The following is a 24,889-nucleotide window of genomic DNA, read 5'->3' as shown; positions in this document are numbered from 1 at the left end:
GATTGATCAGAAAAATAAAATAGGTTCAATCATCTTTTTAAAATATATAGTCAAGAATCTCATATTATATTATTTATAACTCCAAAGTACCATTTTGGTTTGATGATTCTAACCATGTGACCTATGGATCATAATGGATAATTCTAACAAATTTGTCTGTTCAAAGAGTTAAGATCATCCAATTTGTGAGATTAGCGTGCCAAGATTTTCTCTCAATGGTACTATTAAATGAACCATTCCGATTGATGATCGAGTTTACCACATGGCATTCAATGCTAGCAGTATTTACAAAAAGAAAATAGTCAAATTGAAAAATAAAAAAAGAGAGACAATTTTGAAAAAAAAAAGATAAAACCATGTGTTGTTTTTTTTAGTTTCAAAGACAAAAATTTAGTTTGACATTGGATGGGGTATGGAGAATGTAAACTTTTTATAAGTCTTTTATCTCTTTAGTGTTTTAGGTGTATGCATTACTATGCTTTGGCCCGTATGAGTGCCCGAGGCCAACCTAGTGGAAAACTAGCTAGAAAACTAGTTAAACAGACGTAAGTGCACATATACTTATACGCAGGGGGGATCAGACCCTGGTAGGCTTGAGCAATCCCTTTCTTTGAGTTTTAGTTGGTTAGACATTTTTTTATCCCCACACGCATGAATTGCCTCTACATACATGTAGAGTAATAATGTCATAGTGGGATTATATCTCTCTTTCTACGTATATGAAATGGGTTTTTGTCTCTTGAGTTTTACATATCTTCTCCTCTTTCTTTTCAAAATTCTCATCTTTCTTCTTCTCCCCAGACGTATGAAAGTGTGGTAGTGTTCTTGGTGTTATGTTTCATATGACATATATATACAGTTAAGATCATACGTTGGGTAATTGTATCCTGGGGATGACGCACTACAAACCTTCTACACCAGATATATTCTATTACATTGAGAGGTGCAAATTATCTAAAAGAGAGCAACTTAGTATGTGCCTCGTCCAATAAAAAGACACATTTTACATTGATCAAGATTATTGCTTTCACAATTATCTTAATAGGTGTGAGGTTTTATTTTCCACCAATTTATCTAGTTTTAATATTTTTTTATTCTATTATTTTCAATATTTAGGAAGTCAACTAACACCCCTATAAAGGTGAAGACATTAACAAAACTCAAAAATGATCAATAAGGGGCTTGTAATAGCCAATAGTAAACTAATATAAGTTATTTAATTTTATTTTTACCTTTTTTGCTTTAAAACATTCAACCATTAAAGGGCCTTAATGGCCATTCTAAAATGAGCATATTGATGGCCGTTGAGCTAATAATTACCTTTACCAAATACCTTGGACATAAGACATCTTGCTTTCAATGAAAGGAAAGTGATAAGCACTCACGTGACCCATCGACAAGGAAAGAACCCAACGTTGCTACCAACGCAAGGCATGGTTTTAAGACTTAGCGACTTGGACCAAGTCATTCGACCATGAGCCAAGTCATTGCTAGAGAATCTGAGAGCAAATCAACATGAGTTGCCTCTAACTCCAATTTTGATAGATGCGGCCCATGGATCGGTAATGTAAATCAATAATATGCGGATTCACATCTTTAGTCAAGTAGGCTCAGGAATTTTCAAATTCATGCCACGTATATTGTAATTTTTCGTAAAGAGAAATATTGAAATACAATAACAACATTGATCTAGAAAATATCAAAATAATGCAGTTTCTAGTTGATAATAATCAACCTGTGTAATAAATTATTAGACAATGATTGATTGCAATTAATCCACACACACGCACACAGAGATATATTACATTGCTTATGTAAGGGCCTATTTGGTAGGTGGGCTTTGGAGGGATTAAGTGGGATGGAATTGCACTTGGTTCTATGTAAATTTTATTGAACATTTGGGGATTGCGGGGAGGATGAAATTAGGTGGAATGAAATTGCATTTGGTTCCATGCGGAATTTTAGTGGATTTTAAAATCCACCACATCGGTGGGCCCCACGTTGATGCATGTGTTTTTATCTAAGTGGTCCATTCATATGCATCCTTTACAAGTGACATTCAAGCTGTATGTATGTGCAATGACTAACATTAGTTGTGAATTTGGTCTCTTAATTACAATTGCATGGTCCAAGCAAGGTTTTACTTGGTATAGAATTTTTGTTCGCGGAAGAATCTAATCACAAATATAGGGATTGGATGGGCAAAATACCATGATATTTATAGACATACAAAGTTAGTGTGTAATAATAATACTAATCCATTTAATCTAATTATATACCATTTAGCTGCACGGACCAAATAAGCAAAATTTTATGCTCTTATTGTCTGTCCCAAGCCTAGCTAAGGTAGCAGCCAACTTCAAAATTTGGTCAAAACTTCCCACATAAATTTACCTTGGTGACATTGCACAAATGTAGGCCACACATTGATAGGGATACGTTAGTTGGGTCACATCGAGAAAAGCTTATGTCAATCAGATGCTTCTAGTCGTCCCATCCTAGCTTACTCTCATGCGCAGGTGGATGGGCTGGTGTCCAACACACCACCGACATGGCTTCCATGTCTTGAAGTTGTACAAACGTTCAAAGGAGATCAAAGTTACATGCGACCCAAAATGATGTATTTATTATATCCACACCATTCATCCATTTGGCAAGATCATTTTAAAGTATGATCCTAAAAATGATTCATATACAAAGCTCAAGTAGACCACACCACAAATAGAACCAGGGACAATAATTCTCACCATTGAAATATTTGTAGGGCCCACCATAACATTTATTTTCCATCCATCTGTTCATCAGGTCACACGGACCTGAATGAAGAGGAAAAACAAATATCATATTAATCCAAAACTTTTGTGACCCAAAAGAGTTTCGACGGTAGTCTTTTAATCCCCCACTGCCTTTTTCAGTGTGGTCCACTTGATCTTTGGATCTGTGTTATTTTTCGGCTCAACCCTTACGACAAGCTCGAAAAATGGACAGTTGGTTTGGATATAATATATACCTCATGATGGGACCCACAAAACTTGCTGACATCAACACACCAACCAAGTCGGTGGTGTGTGGTACACCAGCCAATCCGCTTCCTGGGTGGGCAGAAGACATTGCCACAACTCCTGAATAATGCAACGAATTTCTCAGGGCCATGTTTGGGGGTATGGACCATCCAAGAGGCGGTCAGGGCCAATGCACTGCTGTACGACGCACTCGATTATGCACCCATGTTTTAAAATGGTGGATTTTTCGAGCTTGTCTTATTCTTAATGTGTCATTTGTATGGGGGCATCTGAGCCGTTGAAAAGGTAGGACCCACCTTTAAGATCATTGGGCACAAATCAGGCTGATCCATTCATCAGATCAGCCACACGTTTACATTGAGTAAATTCATTGGTGGCCGTTGCTTTCTTCACTGCAGTCCACTTGATAAATGGATTAGCCTGACTTTTGCACCCAATGATCTTCAGTGTGGGGCCCATCTTTTCAACGGCTCGAATGTCATATAATTGCCTGTATGAGCTAAATAAGATACAACGTTGTGGACCGTAAGGATTACCATTTGCAAACTTCAGAACAATCCACTCATCAGTTGGTCTAGATAATTTATCCTTTTATCATAACCATTCATTATTTTCAGTAGTGTGGCCCACCTAATTTGCAATGGACGGTCTTCATTTCGGGGCCAGCCAACTCGACAGGTTGGATGTCGCCCACGGATGACAGGTTGGAGCTTATCTACTGGTTGTTGGACAGTAACTTGTCATCCAAACGGTTGGACAAGAACTAATATAAAATAAAATATAATAACGTGAAATTTGAGTTACATTTAAAGTTTTTTTTTTTCACTCTGTTAGGTCAAGCTGACTTATTTATTTATTTATTTGCCTATAGTCTTGGGATAAAATCAATATCTTTTTAAGTGTTACCAGAGAAATTTAGTTGACTAAACTTTTTCCAATTTATGAGCCGTGATAAAGTAGGGTTTTGGAGTACCATAACTGGGTTAACTGGGTTTGGATCTTGTTGAACCTGAGCCAATGTGTATGTTAGATAATGTGGTGACTCATTAGACTTGTTTCGACCTATGCCTTGTACTATGGAGTCAATTTAGGGGTGAAAATGGCTGGGTTGAAGTAGGACCAAGCTTGAGCCTAATCGAAACTTAGCATGAGCCTAGCATGAAAGGTCCAAGCCTGCGCCTGACCCACCTTGAAAATTGATGAATTCCCACTTAAATAAGGCTAAAGCACCAATATAGTAAATGGAATTAGGTCGACATATTCTAAAAAGGGTTTGCTGGAATACATCCCAAGGTATTGCACTGTGATAAGTTGGACTATATTCATTGGATTTATTTATTTATTTATTTATATATATATAATGATTCAAACTACTTATATGACTAGACTTTTAATAGACGAAGTATGCTAAAAAAATTATCAGATATTTGATATTTCAACCCTTTGATTACAAAGACATTACAGATAATCAAAATGGATTTAGAGGCTAAAGTCCTAACATGTTATATTGCAATATATCATGATGCTGGGACAGACCTCTCTACCAAACCTGTCCTTGTGATTCAAGTAGGCCACATTACTCCATATACATTCAGTTTATCACATTTTGCATGTGTAGCCCATATCGCATGGATGGGGAATGCAACATTCTCAAATCTGGCTTTCACAAGGGTGGCAATGGGCCCAGTAGCCCGCTTGATCCAACGATCGTGACCCAACTTTAGGTTGGGTTTGAACCTTCTAGTTGTAGGTTGATATGTTATTACCCCATAATAATTTTTAAAATGGATTTGGGCTCAAGTCATTTTAGCCTCCCTTGACCAAACCTAATGCAATTGAATCTGACTTTTTATATGCAATATTTTATATCATTTTAATCTTTAGTTAAGTAATCATCTATTCTAAATGTTAGACTATTAATTTTATTTTTTTTAAAAATATGTATATTTTCATATATGTTTAACCTAATAAATGAATATATTTATCAATTTTCATGTTAGATGGACTCGGGCCTGGGCCCAGCCTTTTTTTTCGGGTAGGGCTCGGTCTGCTATGCTAGGTTTATGAGGGGTCAGGGCCGGGGCGGGGCCTTGCGTCTTGAGTTTCTAGCGGGCCTAGGCCGGGCCTGGCGCGGCCCAAACTCGGGCCTTTGCGACCCCCACTCGCAAGCGGCCTCCTCATTAAAAAATTAAACAAAGAAAGAAAAAGAAAATCCCATTTACCGCGGCGTGAAAAGGGTGACAAAATGCAGCCCCGCGCTCTGCTTTCTTCTTAAGATCTCTCTCTCTCTCTCTCTCTCTCTCTCTCTCTGTTTTCTGCTCTCCTCTGCTCATAAAGATAGAAGCAGATCTGGCGTTTTCATCTACGTTTCCTCTGTCTCTCGCTCTCTCGTCAATTCCTCTCCAAATGAGGTGAATTGCATCTCAGATTTTCATATTCCTCTTTCAATTCTGTTTTCTTTTCCCTTTTCTGTGATGTGACAATGACCAGAGGAAATTAAAATGCTAGATCTAGATCGCAGAAGATCCTCTGAAGAAGATGAGTGAGAGCGAGAGGTTTCAGCTCGGAACCGTCGGAGCGCTGTCCCTGTCGGTGGTCTCCTCCGTCTCGATCGTGATCTGCAACAAGGCCCTCATCAGCTCCCTCGGCTTCACCTTTGGTAAGCGGAACGATCTCCACTGTTCGTAGATTAAAGAAGGAAGTGAATATGATGGAGCTTTTATTGAATTCAAATTCCCATTTTGTTTGTTTGCTTCTTCTGGGAATGTGATTCTTTTACTGCGAGTGGGGTTAGTGGAATTCCTTATGTTTTTCCGGCATGAGGGCACACTTACTGGGTAGATGTGGGCCCCACTGATGTCTTCACGGCATCTGTCCCATGCATCAGATGCATCGCCTCACGATACCCTCAGGTACCAAAGATTAGCACAAACAAAAACTCAGGTAGGCCACTGCACAGGAGACAAGTTGAGAGGAGGCAGCTGCCATTGACGTCCGTTGGGGCCCACCATGTTTTGTAGACGGGATCAAGGCCGTCCAGATCCTTCATCTGCCCTGGATGAAGAGCTTTGACAAAATCAGGCTGTTCTGCAGCTAAGGTGGGACCCAGTGAAAATAAAGAGTGGGCACCCCCTCGGAACTTGTTTCCTGTGGTTGTGGCCCACCTGACTTTTGGGTCGAGCTGATTTTCAAATTTGTGGTGATTTGATGGGACGATTCCGAGGGACAGGTTGGATGTGATACATAGACTATGTGGGTCCCACTTCTGCCCAGTACCACCGTCCGCTGCCACTGGACCACACCTCTTTCGGGAAATGGTATTTCCACCCTAATTTTGACAATTAGACCCTAGAATCAATGACCTGGTTAGAAGCATTAATAGGTAAATAAAAGGTAGTGAAGACCAAATTACTGCTGTAGGAGGCTGAGAATACCAAATTTTGGGGGTGGGTATGTCGTTTCTATTGTTAATTATATTTTTATTTTTAAATTAAAGATGAAATGCCGACAAATGCCATATTCGTTTGCAGTTCACTTCTCGGATCTAGCTATTGATTCTGCTTGATTGGTTTAGTTGTTGAAATGTCAAAAATTTTAGTGGGTTGGAAACAGCATTGCCATTTTTTTCTTAAACATGAAATGTCTGTCAATGCCATCTAAGTTTTAGTTCAAGAGAGTTGATCACCTGTTGGCAAGGTACCGGAGCTTGTGGTACTGTACCATCTTTCCCTCCAACACACCACTTGTGTAGGATATCAGTACCCTGAAAACTGTAGGCCCCACCATGGGGATCACCTGCCACGAAAATATGCTGGTCATCTCATCAAGTGGGAGAGTGTGAATCAACATACCTTTGTGGCCCACCTAGTGAGTGGATCTGCCTGATTTTGGAGAAGTGTGATCTCCATGGCGTGTTCAATCATTTTCATGGTACTGATTTCACAAACAAGTGGCATGTTGGCTGGAAAGATGGTACGGTGCCACAAGTTGGATGCTTTGTGGCTTTGGCCTTTCCAGTGGACATAACACACTGAGAAGTTGCAGAAAGAGAAATATGCAATGCTTTTCTCAATATTAAAGAACAACAAAATTTCCATATTTTAACCTCATTTCATGTCCTGATAAATATGTGCCGTGTGTTCGAAATGTCGGTTTCGCGTTACGTATCACATCCTTAAGATACAGATACATATCAGTTATTGCACGGGATATATTGTTTGTATCGGGTAAGTTATCGAACTTTTTGGGAAACATGTGAAAACATTGTGAAAATTGTTGAATTTTCAATGAAATTTTAGGGATTGTTAACAAGGACCTTAACACACACTATTAAATCATAACATTAACACACTATTAAATCATAACATCTACAAAAAGAAGTGCACATAATAGGTTTCCTTTGTATGAGGTCCTTAGCTATGTGTTGTCTAACTGAACTAATGCAATTATATTGAAATTGAATGCATAACATTTAGAGTGTATGTGAAGATCATTTCATCAAATATTCCTAAATACTTCATCTTTCATATATATATATATAAAATTAAATATGTATGTATGTATGTGTGTGTGTGTGTGTATATATATATATATATACACATATATATGTATATATACATATATAAATATATATATATATATAAAATTAAATTTTAATTAAAAATAGTAATTTTTATTTTTCAAAATTGACAGGGGCTTAACAAATCAGTGGATTAGCCGTCATACATGCGTGCAACATTGCAAGCAATTTGGGAGAAATTGGAGAAATTTCGAATTTTCCCCAATTTTCCCCAAATCGGATCACCTACACTTAAATATCATTATTAGAGCGTATGTGATTCATTTCATCAAATACTCCTAAATACTTAGAAATTAGTCTAATTGATAGTTGGTTGAAGGAAAATTTCAAAAAAAAAAAAAGGAGAACAAGAATAACCAATGGATATCGAAATCAAAGCTCCAACTCCATGATTTTTCATACAAAACATGAAGCACGAATGAATTTATAACCATTCGACACTGATTTAACATAATTTCAACAAAAAAAGGGATCGGAAATTGAAAATGCTCACCGGATCAAACATCTAGGATATATCGACACTACTTGTACGTTTCGTATCGCACAAGTGGGATACAAGATATATCGGCCGATGTAATTGATATTTAAAACATTGGATGTGCCTAACTGAGATGCCAAACATATCATCATGTTCTAAGCAAGAATCTCCAAGCGAGACCAAAACAACTGCAATTTGAAAAGTACTAGCCAAAAATGGCTGAAATTTGGAAAAATAAATAAATTCGCCACCCTGCTAAAACAGTCTGAAAACGATCAGAACATGCCCAGCCAAGTACTGTAAAGTTTTGCTTATTTCACTTGATATGAAATATAAGTGATAACTTCATACCAAATTTTCATATAGGGAGTTGTCGTGTTTTATGTTATTCTTTAGGTGTCTTCCAAATTGAAATGTATACAAGGTTTTGGATATTAGTATCGTACATTGTATGAACAGGGCCCAAAATGATACAAGATGGGGCATATCTAACTGTATTGGACCCATAATGGAAGATAAGGTCCAGTATTGGCCTGTCCCAGGAAATCTTGAAAAATATTGGGAATACAGTAAAAATGTAAAACACCAGAATCTATCAATTATGTGGTTTTAACATGTATCCGATGATGTATCAGACCATTCTTTGATAAAAATACTGTCCATAGGCTAGAGCTGTCAAAAGTCAACCATATAAGCACCAGTCAAACACAGATCAAGCATGATTTAGTGGATTAGGGCCCATTATGTTGAAATACAACAAAATAAGATAAAAAAATAAATAATAAATAAAAAACTGATGGTCTACCCCTTCTTCCGATATTTTTCAAAATTATTCATTTTGCTTTGATTTGTTGAACTCCACTGAAATATTGCATTTTCATCCTCAAGTATTGTTTGTCAAATGGCATAAGCGATTATATGCGACTAAAGGGTGCTATGTGCATATGCCATCGCACAGTCACATATGCCATCGTACGGTTACAAATGCCATTGCATAATTGCATATAACAACACTGTCCTTAAGGCCGTATTTGCACCACATCGGCTGATACACCCATGGTGTGTTGTAACGGCTGTTATGGGGCCACAAAGGCCGTTACATAAAGGTAATGCTGGCAACAGTTATACGTTATGGGGTTGTAATAGCCGTAACAGCTGTTATGGAAAAAAGATCCGTAACGGCCTGTTACGCTCCCCATAAAGGCTATAATAGCCTATTACAGGGTACATACAGGCTTCTCAGTTTTTTTTTTTCAAAAAGAAAAAAGAAAAAAGATATTGTAACAGCTGTTACAACCTGTATCATAAAGTTAATGGTGGTGGCCATCACGGCCACCGTTACTGTTACAGAATACCTTGGATACACCCCATTTTTCCATAACGGGCTGGTTCACCCCCATATTGCATAACGAGGGTGGCAGCAGATACAGTTACAATATTGGCCGAAACTGCAGTACGTTTGTGCCTAGTTCCTGAATAGCAGATATCTGTTGTATTTGTACTAATGAGTTTTGGCAAGCCTATTAACATCTCTACACATGTTCCCAAGCCATGTGTCAGGTGTGCTCCACTGTAACAGACTTGACAAAAAGTTAGACCCATTGGCTCATTAGCTGGACCACACACATCTAGGTTGATGTGGAACACAGTACATCTTGTAAACCATCCATTATTTTCTCACATGTGGCATACATAATGAGTTGATTTGCTTGATTTTGTGTCCAGGTCATCTGTAGGTGGGGCCTTATGGCTTGCACAATTTTCTGAATCCATGTGTTGGGTTTCAAAATGTGGTCATATCCTCATTCCTAGTATCCATATGTGAGTTCATATTTATAACTAGGCATCCTAATGTCAACAAATCTTCTTCCACATTTAAAGTTAAGCACTTCCACAGGATAGTCACCATCTGATTGATGCAGGATGAAACAGACACTCCGCAAAAATCATAGACCTGACAGAGAAAATGTAGGAGAAGAGGGATGGAAGGCAAAAAACAAAAAAGAAAAAAAAAACAGACAGAGCATCACGACCTTAGGAACGCCCATTGCAGGTCATGCAGATATTTCCCGAAGCAAAAGAAACCCAATGTAATCCTAACCACTCACTAAGACTAATCCTAAATGTCTGTTTTAATAAAATATTTATGATGACTAAAATATCCATAAATCTTGTCAGCCATATAACCCTTCCAGAAATAAGCCTCACTCAAATGATATTAGAACCACATGATTTAGGGCTCATTTTTTAAATAACTCGATAGACCACCTTCTCGCATTAGTCATCTTTTGGTACTCGAGAACTGGAAACATAATAAGTCACAAAAAAAGGAAAACTCGCTCAATGAGTAATTGTCTATCTAACTACTATAGAAAATAGTTCCAATCATATGGATATATATGTTGTTAACTTGTGCCTCGCCATTTCCATCTTTTTCTTGTTTGCAGCTACAACTTTGACAAGCTGGCATCTTTTGGTCACATTCTGTTCACTTCATGTGGCATTATGGATGAAATTATTCGAGCACAAACCATTCGATGCAAGAGCTGTTATGGGCTTCGGGATACTCAATGGGATCTCCATTGGACTTTTAAATCTTAGTTTGGGTTTCAACTCAGTTGGTTTCTATCAGGTCTAATTTCTTCACACGATCGTTTGTTTAATGTCAAATGTTACTTGGGTAATCTCTGTATTATGAATGTATTCCTTTGTGCCTTAATATAGAAACGTTTGTTCCCTCTAAACCTCAGCTTATATTGTACTTGTATTTTCTCTTCTTTTTGCCAAATATTTTTTGAAGGATAATTGAGTTGATTTTATTGATAAACTGCTAGGACGAAAGTCTGAATGGGAAAAAATACAACCCCATAACTACAACCTGAGCAAAGACAAATTTGTACTCTCTTTTACATTCTTTTTGCCAAATATTGGTCATTGTTGCTTCTCAATGCATCATTATTTGCAAATTGTACTTATCTTGCCAGATAACTGCCTCGAAGTAAGAGATATGTGAACTATTACAAGCTATGTTAGTGGATTCTTTAAATATTTGGAGAGCCCGAGTGTGGTAGTTTGGATGAGGGTAGGGGTCCCCCTTTTCTGGAGACTTGCAATATAGATCTATGGCTTATTTAGAATTTATAGTGAACCTCAACAAATTCAACTTGCATTATTGTTACTTTGTTATGGTAACATGAGTTGACGTATGTGTAGTGACCCATCCATCTCGTACCTCTATCCTTAGAACTTGGATTTAGAAGATTAATCACGTATGATCATTGCAGTAATCGTTTCCAGAATATGTACTCTGGTCGCTTGGGTTACAAGATCTTTTTTGCTAGATGACCTCAGATACATGAATTTTTAGTTTGTTACAATTGATGCAATTATGTCCTTCAAAAAAATGGGAGGGGCCAAGTAGCATACTCGGGATAAGAGTAAGGCAAGTAACTCCATTACCTGAGGCTTGAAATCCTATTTCGATGATCAAATGTATCATGCATTATTTCCTCACTCACCCTGAGCTTGAAAGAACTCATCCTCGATTTTGGGCTGGTTGCTTGCCATATATTACCCTGTATAATGTCTTCACCAGCTTCCAAGGTAGCTGGTGATGACGGCCTAATCATCAGATTGGCTTGATTATCACCATTCCCATGTTAACGTGTGCTGTTGCTTCTTCTGACATCGTTCACTTCATCTTCTCATGCTTATTTGATCTCTCATATGCTTTTTACTACGAATCACCATCTCCAAATAACTGATTTATTGGGATGATTTTGTTGTAAAAGGCAGAACATGGATATGGACAATCGTAGTAATCATAGGAAAATGGACAGAGACCGGCATAATAAGCGTGGGAAGATAAATTTCTATTATAATAAGCATGGGAGTGGCCACTTCTCATCAACATCTCACATTAAGAAACAGGGCTGCTGGGGAAAAATTATAGGCTGAAATTTAGGGGCAGGTTCTGGAAACCATTTGTTGCTGTATAGAGGCTTATTTTGGGTCAAATTACAAGCTGGAGTTAAATATCTGGGATATAGAGTTGAGTCGGGGGATGATTTTGATGCTGATTTTCTGCTGAAATAGGGGCTGAGTGAATATAAATGGCTTTGGATAGTGATGCGGGGGTTGTTTGGATATAGCAGGATTATACAGTAACTAATTGCTGAAATCAGAAAAAGTGTATGTCACTTCAATGCAGATTTCCAGTTGCAGGAAGTCACAAAGGAATCTTTTCCGGTCACAAAAAAGAGAATAAACTTGACTCAATCAAATAAAGGCATAATTGTTGATCTTTTGTCTCATACACATGAGTTTATATACCTGTCTATGCAACCAAATAAAGAAATCCTATCCACCTAGAACTTTTAGAAACAAAAGAAAACTATCTAATAAAAGGTCAAGGCAACATAAAATTCTAATACTCACTGCATGACTTTCAGAGGCCTATGGTTGGAACTTTTCTTGCTGCCACACATATGGGACCACATGTGGAGCCACTGAAATATACACACCATTTTGGACCATCTGATTATCTATATGGGTCCAAAACTGGTCCAGATTTCAGATCCAGCCCCCAACACAGTTTGGATGGCCAGATCTCTCAATAATAGAGGCGTTGAGTCCACCTTGGCCCTAGTTCGATGCTCAAATGTGGTTCCACATGACTTTTTTTTTTTTTTTTAACACACGCACCCGCCACACACCCACGCACGCCGTGGTGGGATTTCACCACCCATGGGTTCCACATGACTTATCATGGAGGTATGTGTTGTTTAATCTGCTTGAATATTTTGTCTGCTATCTTGTTGAAATTATGTCCTTCATAATCTCAGATGTTCCAATTCTCCTCCTAGTCTTGGAGAGCAGGGAATTAATTTTCTCATCATTTGTTCCATCTCTTTTTCTCTGCAGATGACAAAGCTAGCCATCATTCCATGCACCGTTATTCTGGAGACTCTTTTCTTCAGGAAAAAGTTCAGGTCCGTCTGTACACTGTTGACATTTATGTTGAAATGGTAAAGATGTCGATTTGTTAGATATGGATTTATGTTGCAGAACTTTTCTCCCTCATCTCTGTAGCAAACCACTGATGGAAATGCACCTTTTCTCTTCATGAAGATATTTGTCACTGGAGAGTGGTGTTTCCATTTCTTTGTGATTGCATTGTGCTGAACAATGTTCTCTACAAGTTTTAAGGCATCCACTTGTCCCACCCATTTCTATATTTCTCTTGATGTTTTTCTTTACCCACTTCCTTGATTGCTCTCACATCTCTGAACTTCTGTTTTTTGAACTCGAATCGACACCAAGCACATATTCTTGCTGACAAAGCTCTCTTGTATCAGTCATGCGTATTAATTGGTTAACTCACAAAACTTTATACGTGATTCATCCTTTGATTTATCTTGTCTGGTTATGATTCTTTTTGGCTAATAGTTTGTTTCTCAATTTACAGTAGGAGCATCCAGTTTTCACTTATCATCCTTCTTTTGGGTGTTGGAATTGCAACTGTGACGGACCTGCAGCTCAATGTTCTGGGTTCTGTACTATCTCTGCTTGCAGTTATTACAACTTGCGTTGCTCAAATTGTATCCTCTTTCAATGTGTACCCTTTGCTGGAGTTTTTGCAAGATTTCCACCCTTTGGATGAACTCACTTAGCCTAAAGACTCCATGTTAAAGCAAAGTGGTAGAATTTTCAAATAATGGGTTAAATGGTCTCCAACAAAGATGTTTGGTCTCAAAGCGAAACTGCTGTCACTTTCTAGATGTATTTTCTGATCACAACATATTTGCAAAGAATTGAGTATGCTGAAAATGCAACAAACAGACCCTTGGTCAACTAGAATTTACATGGTTTCTGAGTGTCAGGATCTACGCTACATCCATGAGGAACCATAGTTTCAGGTCCTCCCAAAAATATCTATTTTGCTGATTGCTGAGATAATTGATTTCCTACATATGGGGCCCATGGTTCAGTGATTCAAACTGTTGATCTGGTGGACTACTTTGGATGGGGGATACCCCCAAAATCTCCCAGATTGGTAGACTTGAGCCTTCAATTTAAAGATAGACGATGAAGTAAAATACATCAAAGGTTCACATTCAATGGACAGAAGGCCAAATATTGAATGGTTAAGATTTTCCAATCTGGGATATCTTTGTGGCATCCGCCATCAATGGTGGAGCCATCGTTTCAATGGTCTTGGTAACTATGGGTTGCTCGTGTCTGGAATTGGGTGAACTTTGGGCTCCTCATGTAGGGAATTGGGTACCTCAGCAAACTGTAGTATCCTAAACTTGTCCAACATCCTTTTAGCTGGATTTAAACTTGGTGTAACGCAACATGTATAGTTATGTACTTACTACATGCCATCTGAATACAATGATGGCACTCTTCTTCTAATCTCTTCAACAAGGCATCTTGAAGGGATGAAAGATCTTCACTCTATATAAGGCAGGAAGCTATAAGAACTCCAGCAATGTAATGAGCATTTGCTATCAGATTGAAAATTTTCAGTTGTTTTGCCTTTTCCTATAAATACTTTCTCAGAAGACCTTTTTGTGCTTCTGATGATTTTCATCCTCAACTTTGTTCCCAATTATGGGGACATTTTTGAGATGATGGCTATCCTGAACCTCAATGATAGCATAGCTTGCTGGGGTGCATGATTCTCTAAATGTGGATGCATGGGGAACATGGTTCTTCAATCCATACCATTGATCTGATTGGCCCTGTTGTGAATGGGGATCTCTCACATGCCTAGATTGGAAGATCCTATTTATCTTCGCTCTATCTTCCTTCATTGCTGTAATTCTCTTTTAACCATCTATTAGTAAGCCACTGCTGAAAAAAGTAAGAATCTTCCAATCTGAGAATTATTGGCATCCTCCATTGATTCGATGCTGATCAGATCCATGATCTGTATCACTGAACCATGGGCTCCACATGTATGGAATCCCATACCTCAGTAAATCTATATACTTGCTAAAGCACAGGACCTGAGGTACCTCCTTTCCCTTTTTTAGTGCACGTGTAAATAGAATCATGTGTTATGCTATTTCAGATGCAAACATCTGTCTCAGTGATCTTTTAGCATTTGCAAGGTTGTAAGGTTTGATAATGTGTATTGTTTAAGATCTTAACAAGTTCCCAGATGACAAACACCATTCAGAAGAGGTTTAAGGTCTCTTCGACCCAACTATTGTATCAATCTTGCCCCTATCAAGCAATGACACTGTTCATTGCTGGTCCATTTCTTGATGGGCTTTTGACCAATCAGAATGTTTTTGCTTTCAAGTATACACCTCAAGTGCTGGTAAGCATTGAATAGTTGATAGAATGTTTTGATAAATACTACTTAGAGATGCAATCTGTGGTGTGCAACCTAGCACACATGATCTAGGTTGTTCATACAGGTGGGATCCACTGATAATGTGCCGCGGCCAAAAATCAGCTCAGTCTGCTCAAGGTGCATCTGCATGTTTTACAAAAAAAGTGGATGGCTAAAAATAATAACCAATGGTCTACATTTAACATACATGTGTGGCCCACCTGATGAGCAGACTCGTTTGATTTTTGAGCTAGAGCACATTCACGGTGCATATGAATAGCCAAGTCCTCACACACTAGTGCCACTTCTTAACATGTGAGGGTATCTGGATTTGGCACACAGCAAATGCATGTCTGCAAGTAACATTCTTCATGTTTGTAGCTGCTATGTCCCCATATGTTCTTCGTTCATAATTTTTAATGGGTATTTTATTTTAATTGCAGGTTTTCATTGTCCTATCTTGCCTGATCTCTGTTTCTGTGAACTTCAGTACATTTCTTGTAATTGGAAAGACATCACCAGTCACCTATCAGGTCTTGGGACATCTGAAAACATGTCTGGTTTTGGCGTTTGGATATGTTTTACTTCACGATCCATTTAGCTGGCGGAACATCTTCGGTATACTGATTGCTCTAATTGGAATGATCCTCTATTCTTACTTCTGCTCGATCGAGAGCCAGCAGAAGGCTAGTGAAGCAACTGCACAGTTGTCACAGGTACCATCTGCTCTTGCTTTTTACGTATATTTCATCCATTAATCAGATATTGTCCTTTTGAGTGCTCATTTGTTCATCAAATGATATAGTGGTAGCATGACTTTCGATAAGTCGATGAGTCACCTCAGATGCAGTTGTAGGTGCTGACCTGGCACACTGTGGGGCATCCAGGTTGTGCATCAGGTGGGCCCTTTGCTTAGATTACTCTTTTGGCATTAGGCATGTCAACTCACCAGGTGCGTCACATTTACAAAAATAGCAGTGGCTTAAAAACTGGATGCACGGCTTGGATGATCACACCATCCATGTGCTAGGCTGTCACATGTGGCTGATTATGGAGGTGCATGTGGACTGTCAAAAATGCTGCTGGCAGACTTCCACCTACGGTAGAACCATGTCTTGTCCTTGGAACTGTCCAGTTGGAAATAGGAAGTTTTGGTTGCTTGTGTGATTCAATAACCTTGTCTAATGAGTTGACTGAATGGGTTGTTGTTTGGGAGTTTTAATGCTAAATTTTCTGAGAATACTGATTCTAGGCAATGCCTTGACTAATTGAAATGCCAAAAAAGTGCTTTTTTGGATGGTGGATTGACTGAAATGCCCTCATCCTCTTTCCTAGGAAATGGTGAAGTCAAGTGTTGTGAGGCCTATGTGGTGTGTATGACATCCAACTGATGTACAGGTGATAAAAGGAACCAAAAAATAGGAAGTACAATAATCAGGTGGACCACACATGAATTGAGAGTTTTCTGGGTGTTTTAGATCATTCTATGGTGTGGTGCACCTGCTGACTGGATCAACCTTGATATTTATTAGTTCGATTTGATACACACCATGTGGACCCCATGATGCTCGACTTCACCACTTTCTAGAAAAAATAGATGAGGGCATTTTGGTCATTTCACCTCCTGAAAAACTTCTTTTTAGTGTTTCAGTTAATCAAGGTATTGTTTGGTCAAAACATTCTTGAAGGATGTTGCTGTAAAAATCCCTTTCTTGTTTCCAATGCATGGATGATGAAAGTTTTGCTCATAATCCTTCGAAAGGAGTGTCATATTGGATAATGTTTTAAGAAATGCCCAACACATGCATATGCCCAAGTCAAGATACAACCTCAAACCCCCTCATATTCACACCAAAATATTTAATGTCATATTCACACCCAAAATATTTAATGCATGTGAGGTATCTGATTTGGAAGCTGTATGCCTCATGTTAAAACCAACCACATGTTTCAATTTTCTTGTGTGCTTTTGTATCGATATGTGCAGGTTGGGGATAAGGTATCAAACATGTCTTTCATCAATTTGCATCCCCGCTTTAGGTCAAACTCACATTTTCATTTTAAGCATGATGTTTCGATTCGAAACATCATAACTTTGACCAGAATCAAAGCCTTCTACCGGTGCATTGTTTCTATTGCTGAAGCAGGAGTTAGGTTGCAATCCCTTTTTAGGTGCCTGACCTGATGGAGTTCTATTTCCTACTCTTCAAATTTTGTGTTCGCACGCCTTGCCCACCATTTACTCAATGGTTTATTTATTTTTATTTTTATTTTGAAACGATTACTAAACTGTTTATTGTCCGTGTAAATTTTGAATTATCATATGATAGTGTGCACAAGCTTGTGCACGTGCTATCTTCCACTCGTTGGCACCCACCAATATGACAAATATCACCAAGATTTCGACATTCTCAACATAATATCGTGAAAAATACAGTAAACGTTATTATTGCAATATTATCACGAGATTTTCAAAATATTGGAAGATTTATGACATATCATGTTTTTATCGTGAGAAATAATAAAACCTTAAGGAATTGTTATATATGTGAGTGTGCGCGTGCGCGTGTTTGTGTTAAATTTTTATTTATTAATTAGAATAAATATTTTTTTATTTTTGGCAAGATTTTCTTGATTATATCCTGAGAAAACCCTCAATCTGAACATCTCCCGTGAATTTACCGAGAATGAGAATTGTCAGTATGGCACCCACCACATTGGTAGTATAATAATTAGTGTCATGAGTCTTTGGAGTTTGGTTGTTTATAATCTCAGGTTTGAACCCAGCTTACCTTAAAAAATATTAAAAGAAGAAGATGAAGAAGAATCATGTAGGTGGGCCACAATGTGCAAATGAAATTGATGGCGAAGGAAGTTTGGCAAAGTTTTTTAGCCTTTTGAGTGAGCTCAATAGGCTCTACCCACATGCCACTCCTGCTCCAGATTGTGCTTTGACTTGTGCTCCTGCTTCCTAGCTGTTTCTACTCACAAAATTTTGAAATAGACCTGTCAATTCTCCTGCATCCGAATCTGTCACCACTTCATGCTTCGCAACTATATGTCTCACGCTGCATGCTCAAAGACCCTAACTATTTGCAAAGCCCGTTTGTGGTTAGCATGCAATAGTTGGGCAAACATGCAGCAGGGCATGACCGTGTTAGCATGTAAGTGGTGTTTGTTAAACGTGGAACACCGGGTTCATTTCTCTTATCTGCAGCTATGCACTCGAGCACAAACTTCCATGCATGCATGTGTTTTGCGCTTGGCAACTACTCATGGTTCTAAAACTCCACGACTTGACTTGAAACTCACTTGAGTCAACTTGATGAAATTTCAAGCAGAGTCACCACGAAACTTGCCGGTGCCCTCAACTTGGATGGACTTGTTGAGTTGGCTTGGCATGATCTAAGCCAAGTCACTGATTGTCGTTGCTTTTCAAAATAAAAAAACAAAATAACAGACTGAGAGATTAGAACACCTGACCCTTGTAAAAGAGTCAACCAACTCTACCAACGAGCCGTACATTTCATCCATAGCCATTATGTCAATTTTTATATTTATAACCTGTTAATAGCTGTTATTACTTAAATATTCTTATTAATTTATTAATTAAATATTGAATAGAATCTTCGAGTTGACCCAAGCCCCGGCTGGACATCGAGTCAAGTTTTTGGGTTTTTGAATTATGCTACCCCTCTGTGACCCTTGCGTTCTTGCTTACCCTTTGGGCACGTGCATATTAGTCGGGCTTAGGGTTTAGTACTGGATTCAGCTGTGTTTTCCCATGCGCATGCTTTTAATTGTTTTTGAAAGGTGATAATATTTCATTGAAAGGACCATGGCCAGAATATACAAAAGAATAGAAATGAAAACAATGAAAAAAAAGAAAACACTAGTGCCAGCCCAACAGAAACTGAAACATAGAATTTGAGACGGAGGCCCATTCTATGACAAAAGATTTGGCCCTTATGAAGACATAAACCACTTTCTCACTTCTACTCTTAAAGGACTGGCCATTCCGTTCAAGCCGTATAGCCCACAAACCCACTAAGCAGCTCAGCCTCCATAATCTTTTCTCTGCTTTCCCAATACCCCCTCCATGCCATGATAGAAGAAAACTATCAATGGAAGCCGGAAGCACCCACTGTACCCCAAAGAGCTGAAAGAAGGAGATCCATATATCCCTTGCAAAAAGACAATGAATGAACAAGTGGTCCACTGATTCCGTGTTTTGATGACAGTAAATATATATTCAGAGGAACCATGTTCCTCTTACAGAGATTGTCGATGGTTTGCACCTTGTTCCTTCCAGCAAGTCAACCAAAACCACTACCTTCAATGGAGTGCCATATTGCCAAACATATGCTGTCAAGAAAATCCCTTCAGTTTCCCCCTCTTCAGTTAAAACCCGATACATTGATTTAACAGAAAATTTTCCTGATTTTTCTTTTAACCATCTTAGTGAATCTACTTGACGCAACCGGAACAACCTTACCCAACAACAAAAGTAACGAGGAACATTCTTGGAATTCTTCTTCATCCAAACTCCTTTTGCACAGGGGAGTCCAGATAACTTCCTTGCCCTGCCATGAGAAACAGCTACTAACCTTTACATTTGCTTCAAGAGCTATCCTCGCTAACCTGGGGAAAGATACACTCAAAAACTCTCCTAACCACGTCTTCCCAAAAACGAATATTTTCGTAATTTCCCAACACAGAACCCATCCCATCCCAAACTTTTTGTTTTAAGGAGGCCACCGACCTCCATAAGTAAGAAGCACGATACAATGAAGACGGTTTAGTCCACCACCCAGAAGCATCTACCCCATATTTCTTTTCTAGCGTCGCTCTCCATCTAGCGCCCCCCTCTACCCCAAACCTCCACACCCATTTCCCAAGCAACAATTGATTAATCTCCTCTAGCTTCCTCAGACCTGCTCTTCCTTGGTCTTGCAGTTTACACACCTCTTCCCATTTCATAAGATGAAATTTGTCTCTTCCGAGACTTTCCACAGGAAATCCCTCTGCTTTTCCAAGACATTTGGAACTGATTTTGGGCACTTGAATAGCGACATAAAGTAAATTGGAAGGTTTGACATAGACAGCTGAATCGAAATCATTCTCCCACCCATAGATAAATACCTCGATTTCCATTTGGACATCTTCCTCTCACATCTCTCAATGACTTTGTCCCACATATGTTTAGTAGGTTTGCCAATGCATAATGGAAGACCAAGGTAAGTGGTCAGAAAGGACCCCTCCTTGCAACAAAAAATAGACGTGTGTTTGCCAATGCATAATTGCACTGTGTTTTTAATTTGAGACAAACTTTCCTAAAACCTGACATACATGTATCATAGTTAAAAAACTCAGTACTTGATTTGAAACTCATCTGAGTTAACTCGACTTGGCAAGGTTTCGAGCTGAGTGTTTGTGACACTTGGCTCTAAGCCTGACTTGGCCTTGAGTTGGTGTGACTCATTGAGTCAACTCGCTCACTCGACTCGACTCAACATGATTCAAAGTAAGTCACTTGCAAAGTGTTTTTAACAAGAAAGTAAGAAATGGGTTTTGAACCTATGATCTCAAGGAATGGCAACAATGCCTCTAACCACTAAACCAAGCACCACGTTCTTTCATGTCCATCCATTATTTTTACACTGTATACGCATATAACTATTTAAATTATTAATAAATAATATTAATTTAATTATTAAATATTAAATCAAGTAAAGACTCTTCCAAGTCTTTGAGTCAACCCAACCTAGCTAGATATCAAGTTGAGTTTTTGAGTTTTAGAAGTTAAAACTACGGCGTGTATGAGGCAACTCATGTACAAGGTTCACATGCCAGCATGTAGTGTGTTTGTGTTTGGCTCTCAAAGACGAGCATCTCAAATTGGAATTCGATTTCGTGCAAACTATGCTAGTTGGTGGTGCCTTTTGTACAAAAAGTCTTTTGGTTTGATTCTTTATAAGAGAGGTTAAACTAGGAACTCAGCCCTCCACTTAGTGATCAAGATGTCCATCTAGTTGGTCACACCACATGGGTGTGGAAGGAATGAGCCTCACCAGTTTTCTCTTGAAGTAGTTTCTTCTGTCATGCTTGTGCACTCATCCTCCTGTTTGAATTGTTTTCAGGCAAAAGAAGCTGAAGCCGATCCTCTATTGACTGTTGAAAATGGATCGGGTACCATTGCGGATATTGTCCCTAAAGCCCCGGTGTGGAGCTCAGACAAAGATCTACATGCATGATATCTCCAATCTTTCTAATCATCGACATTAGAGAAAATCAATGGACAAAATAGTCTCAAACATGTAGACTTCAGCAAGGAAAATGTCCATATGCTTTGCATCTACAAATAGCGGGCCATTAAAAGAACTCTTTAAATGTAGTTATAGGAGACGGAAAGAAATGTATTTTCTTAGCAGTTTTGGGTATTGTTTATGACCTGACATTGATTATTATTCATCTGATATGTAGGGTCTGATGTTCGATGATGATTGATTCAATTAATTAGGTGTCATTCTTGCGTTAAAAGAGATGATTCTTTGGTTGTCATGGCCCCTCCTATGAAAGCCTAATTCCTATGTATGTATGTGGATTAGGATTTTGTAGCTTTGTAAGAGGAGAAGGTATTGAAGATTTAAGAGCAAAATTCATCCACCTTCCACAAGGCATGAATCCTGGCCAGCGAAACCTTGGGCCCCAATGTGGAGGACCTATGCTAAACATTGATTCGAATGGATGTTCCCAAACTAATAACTTGATGGTGACTGGTTCAATGGACAAAAAACAGAAAAGATCCATGGTCCACTTCGGTGCAGAAATCAGATGGTTGAGATCATATTATTTTGCCATGCTCCACAAACAATGGATCATAGTACGGAAACTTAGCCGAGTCAACTCAATTTGGCAAGATTCAAGCCAAGTTTCTTAGAGACTCGCTGGCCAGCATGACTCAGGTCGGGGAATTGACAGAGTTGTTGGCATTTTATGTTTTTCAAAAGAAGTATTCATTTGAGAACTGAACAGCCTAATTTTAATAGGTTTTCATCTCCCCGAGTTTCAAATACAGTTTTATAAGGTTTGCTAATGTCCTCACCTTCATGTGGATGATAAATGTACCTAAAATCCTTTAAAGGTCACGAGGGATTGTTGTGCAGAATCTTACACAGTTTGGGAGCTGAAGCAGGGTTCTGTCAATTGAACCAAACTGGGTTCGATTTGACGTACAAGTTCGGTCCAAACTATAGTGTAGGATTTCTCAATCAGAAGTTGGGAGCGGAGCAAGACTGTTAGTTCAACTGATAGTGAGGCTGAACGTTGCCGATTCTATTACATAGTTTTGTGTAAGTCAGGCTATTTAAGTCCCGATTCAATTAGGGCTTGTGATGACAAGTGTTTTCTCTCATAGAGCAAGGGTTTTGTAGGATGAAAAGGTTTTCGACACTTGTAAGGGCTTGAGAAGGGACTTTTTTCAAGGAGTAAGGTTTTTCTTAGGACGTGCATTGCAAGGGGAGATCGGGTTGCTTCTGTAATCGAAGAAGATATTATGACTCGGTTTCAATTATAATGGAGATCTCTGTCACTTTGTGCCGTGGTTTTTTTCCGCTAGGGTTTTCCATGTAAAATCACGTGTTTGTGACTGCTTGATTGGTTGTTTTCTATTTTGATTGTTTCATCTTCATTAAACATGCTTATGCAAAATGCAGGATTGACAAGTGATATTAGATCTGAATTTCTAATATCAAGGGTTGATACACATTTATTATGGCTTGGAATTATAACAAATGCTCATTCTTCACAGGTCCTATTGGCAAATAAGTCTCCCTATTTCTATTTCTTTTTTTCCCCGTTGGCTCTATTGGTTGACCCATTTCAAACTCCTTTGATCTATGAGGTTCACACCTAAGTCTCATAATGAGTGTAAAGTCTATATTAGTTAATTTTATGATGGTGCCTTGAATATCAAAAGTCATGTCACTAGGCAAAGTATTATTTGACCTTGAACCATCCACCCATCCACTGGGAAATCCAACAGATATTTGAAACTAATCTTTCTAAACATCTCTTTTCTAATGGGATAGGTGGCAAAATCTTCTAACATGTAGCCCTTTAAAAACCGGGTGGAGCACTTCCGATAAACTGCGCAGGCATTAAAAACTGGGCAGAGCACTTTGGGTAAACTGTGCAGGCATTAAAACTGGGCAGAGCACTTCGGGTAAATTGCGCTGCCATTCCTTTTTATTTCTGTACGACTCGTAATATATTGATCCGAGCAAGTGGAGTTGTCAACAAGTCATGATGGGTCGAGATTGTCATCCATTATCAGTTGAGGTTGGCATTCCGTTAAGGCAGGTCAAGGTTGTCATCCATTACGGGTCAATGTTATCATCCATTATGAATTGAGGTTGACAATTAGTCACCATAGGTCAAGGTTATCATCCATTATGGGTCTATGTTGTCATCCATATATGTTCACAGCCTCGACCTTTATTGAATGATAATCTCGACCCTTACACCTACAGCCACTACTGAATTTCTCCTTCATATTTCAATGTGACAACCAACTCAATTCATTTAAAAATTACCACTCTTCCTTCTTCATTGTCTTCCACATGACATCCACAACCTCAAAACCCTAATCAAAATCACATCTTCCCTCGGTAACAACCTCAATTCACAACCACAACATCATCTATACGGAAAACAAAAAATGAAACTAAAGAAAACCATTTCAAATTTGCTCCACCTACGGAGGACCATCATCTATACAGAATTTCGATTGCTGAATATTGTTTTTTTCAGTTGAAGTTGATGCCAGAGAAGAAGCTTCAAGAGAAGACGCCAAAGAAGATCATGTCAAACAACAATTCCAGGGTAGTGGTGGGTCCTAGAGAAGAAGCTTCCAAACAAAGAAGTTTGGTCTTCGGAGAATGACTAACATCTTTCTATCACGTGGACCACACCATAACGAAACAGTAGGTAGTGATTCGGTCACCGTTGAGAATTCCATTTCATTATGGGCCATAGATAGTTTGTAACAACATGCAGATAACATTTTCTTAAAGAAATTCTAGGCTGCGAACATTATCAACGAATTGGATCTACCTTTAGATGGGCCTCGTGATCAAACGAATGTAATGTCATGCATCAGGATTTGATTCCTTGGAAGCTTCTCATGCACACAATTAAACTCCGTTTCGACTTGCGATAAACCACAACCATGCATAGTAAGTTTTGTGGGGCCGTCCATGTATATATGTGTCTGATCCATGCCGCACATATGTTTTTACAAATTATTTTAAAGCATGGTCCCAAAATTCAATCATATACAAAACATTTGTGGTTCAACAAGAATTTTCAATAGTAGCATGAATTTCACACTTTTTCCTGTGGGTTGGTCCACTTAATCTTTAGATACACTTCAATTTTGGAGTCCAGCATTAAAATAAGCTCAT

The 24,889-nt window shown here is 38.6% G+C and overlaps 1 protein-coding gene across 1 annotated transcript; it reads left to right on the top strand.

The window, feature by feature from the left end:
• The first annotated feature begins 5,248 nt into the window (after positions 1-5,248).
• On the top strand, positions 5,249-21,937 carry LOC131253582 (UDP-xylose transporter 3). The gene is made up of 8 exons (XM_058254635.1): positions 5,249-5,434; positions 5,532-5,682; positions 10,528-10,712; positions 13,004-13,071; positions 13,548-13,680; positions 15,249-15,410; positions 15,869-16,141; positions 21,566-21,937. Exons 2-8 carry the CDS (start codon positions 5,562-5,564, stop codon positions 21,677-21,679), a joined length of 1,056 nt encoding a protein of 351 aa, XP_058110618.1. The 5' UTR covers positions 5,249-5,434; positions 5,532-5,561; the 3' UTR covers positions 21,680-21,937.
• The last annotated feature ends 2,952 nt before the right edge of the window (positions 21,938-24,889 follow it).

This window comes from Magnolia sinica, chromosome 8 (assembly GCF_029962835.1).
Source record: "Magnolia sinica isolate HGM2019 chromosome 8, MsV1, whole genome shotgun sequence".
Taxonomy (NCBI): Eukaryota; Viridiplantae; Streptophyta; class Magnoliopsida; order Magnoliales; family Magnoliaceae; genus Magnolia; species Magnolia sinica.
The sequence above is the reverse complement of the archived record's forward strand: the minus strand, read 5'-3'. Positions and strand labels throughout refer to the sequence as shown.

Bases quoted from the DNA above. Each gene is read 5' to 3' on its own strand.
- LOC131253582 (XM_058254635.1), top strand. From the start codon at position 5,562: ATGAGTGAGAGCGAGAGGTTTCAGCTCGGAACCGTCGGAGCGCTGTCC. The intron at 13,072-13,547 runs GTCCGTCTGTAC...CTCAATTTACAG, and splicing joins TTCTTCAGGAAAAAGTTCAG to TAGGAGCATCCAGTTTTCAC. The intron at 15,411-15,868 runs GTAAGCATTGAA...TTTTAATTGCAG, and splicing joins AGTATACACCTCAAGTGCTG to GTTTTCATTGTCCTATCTTG.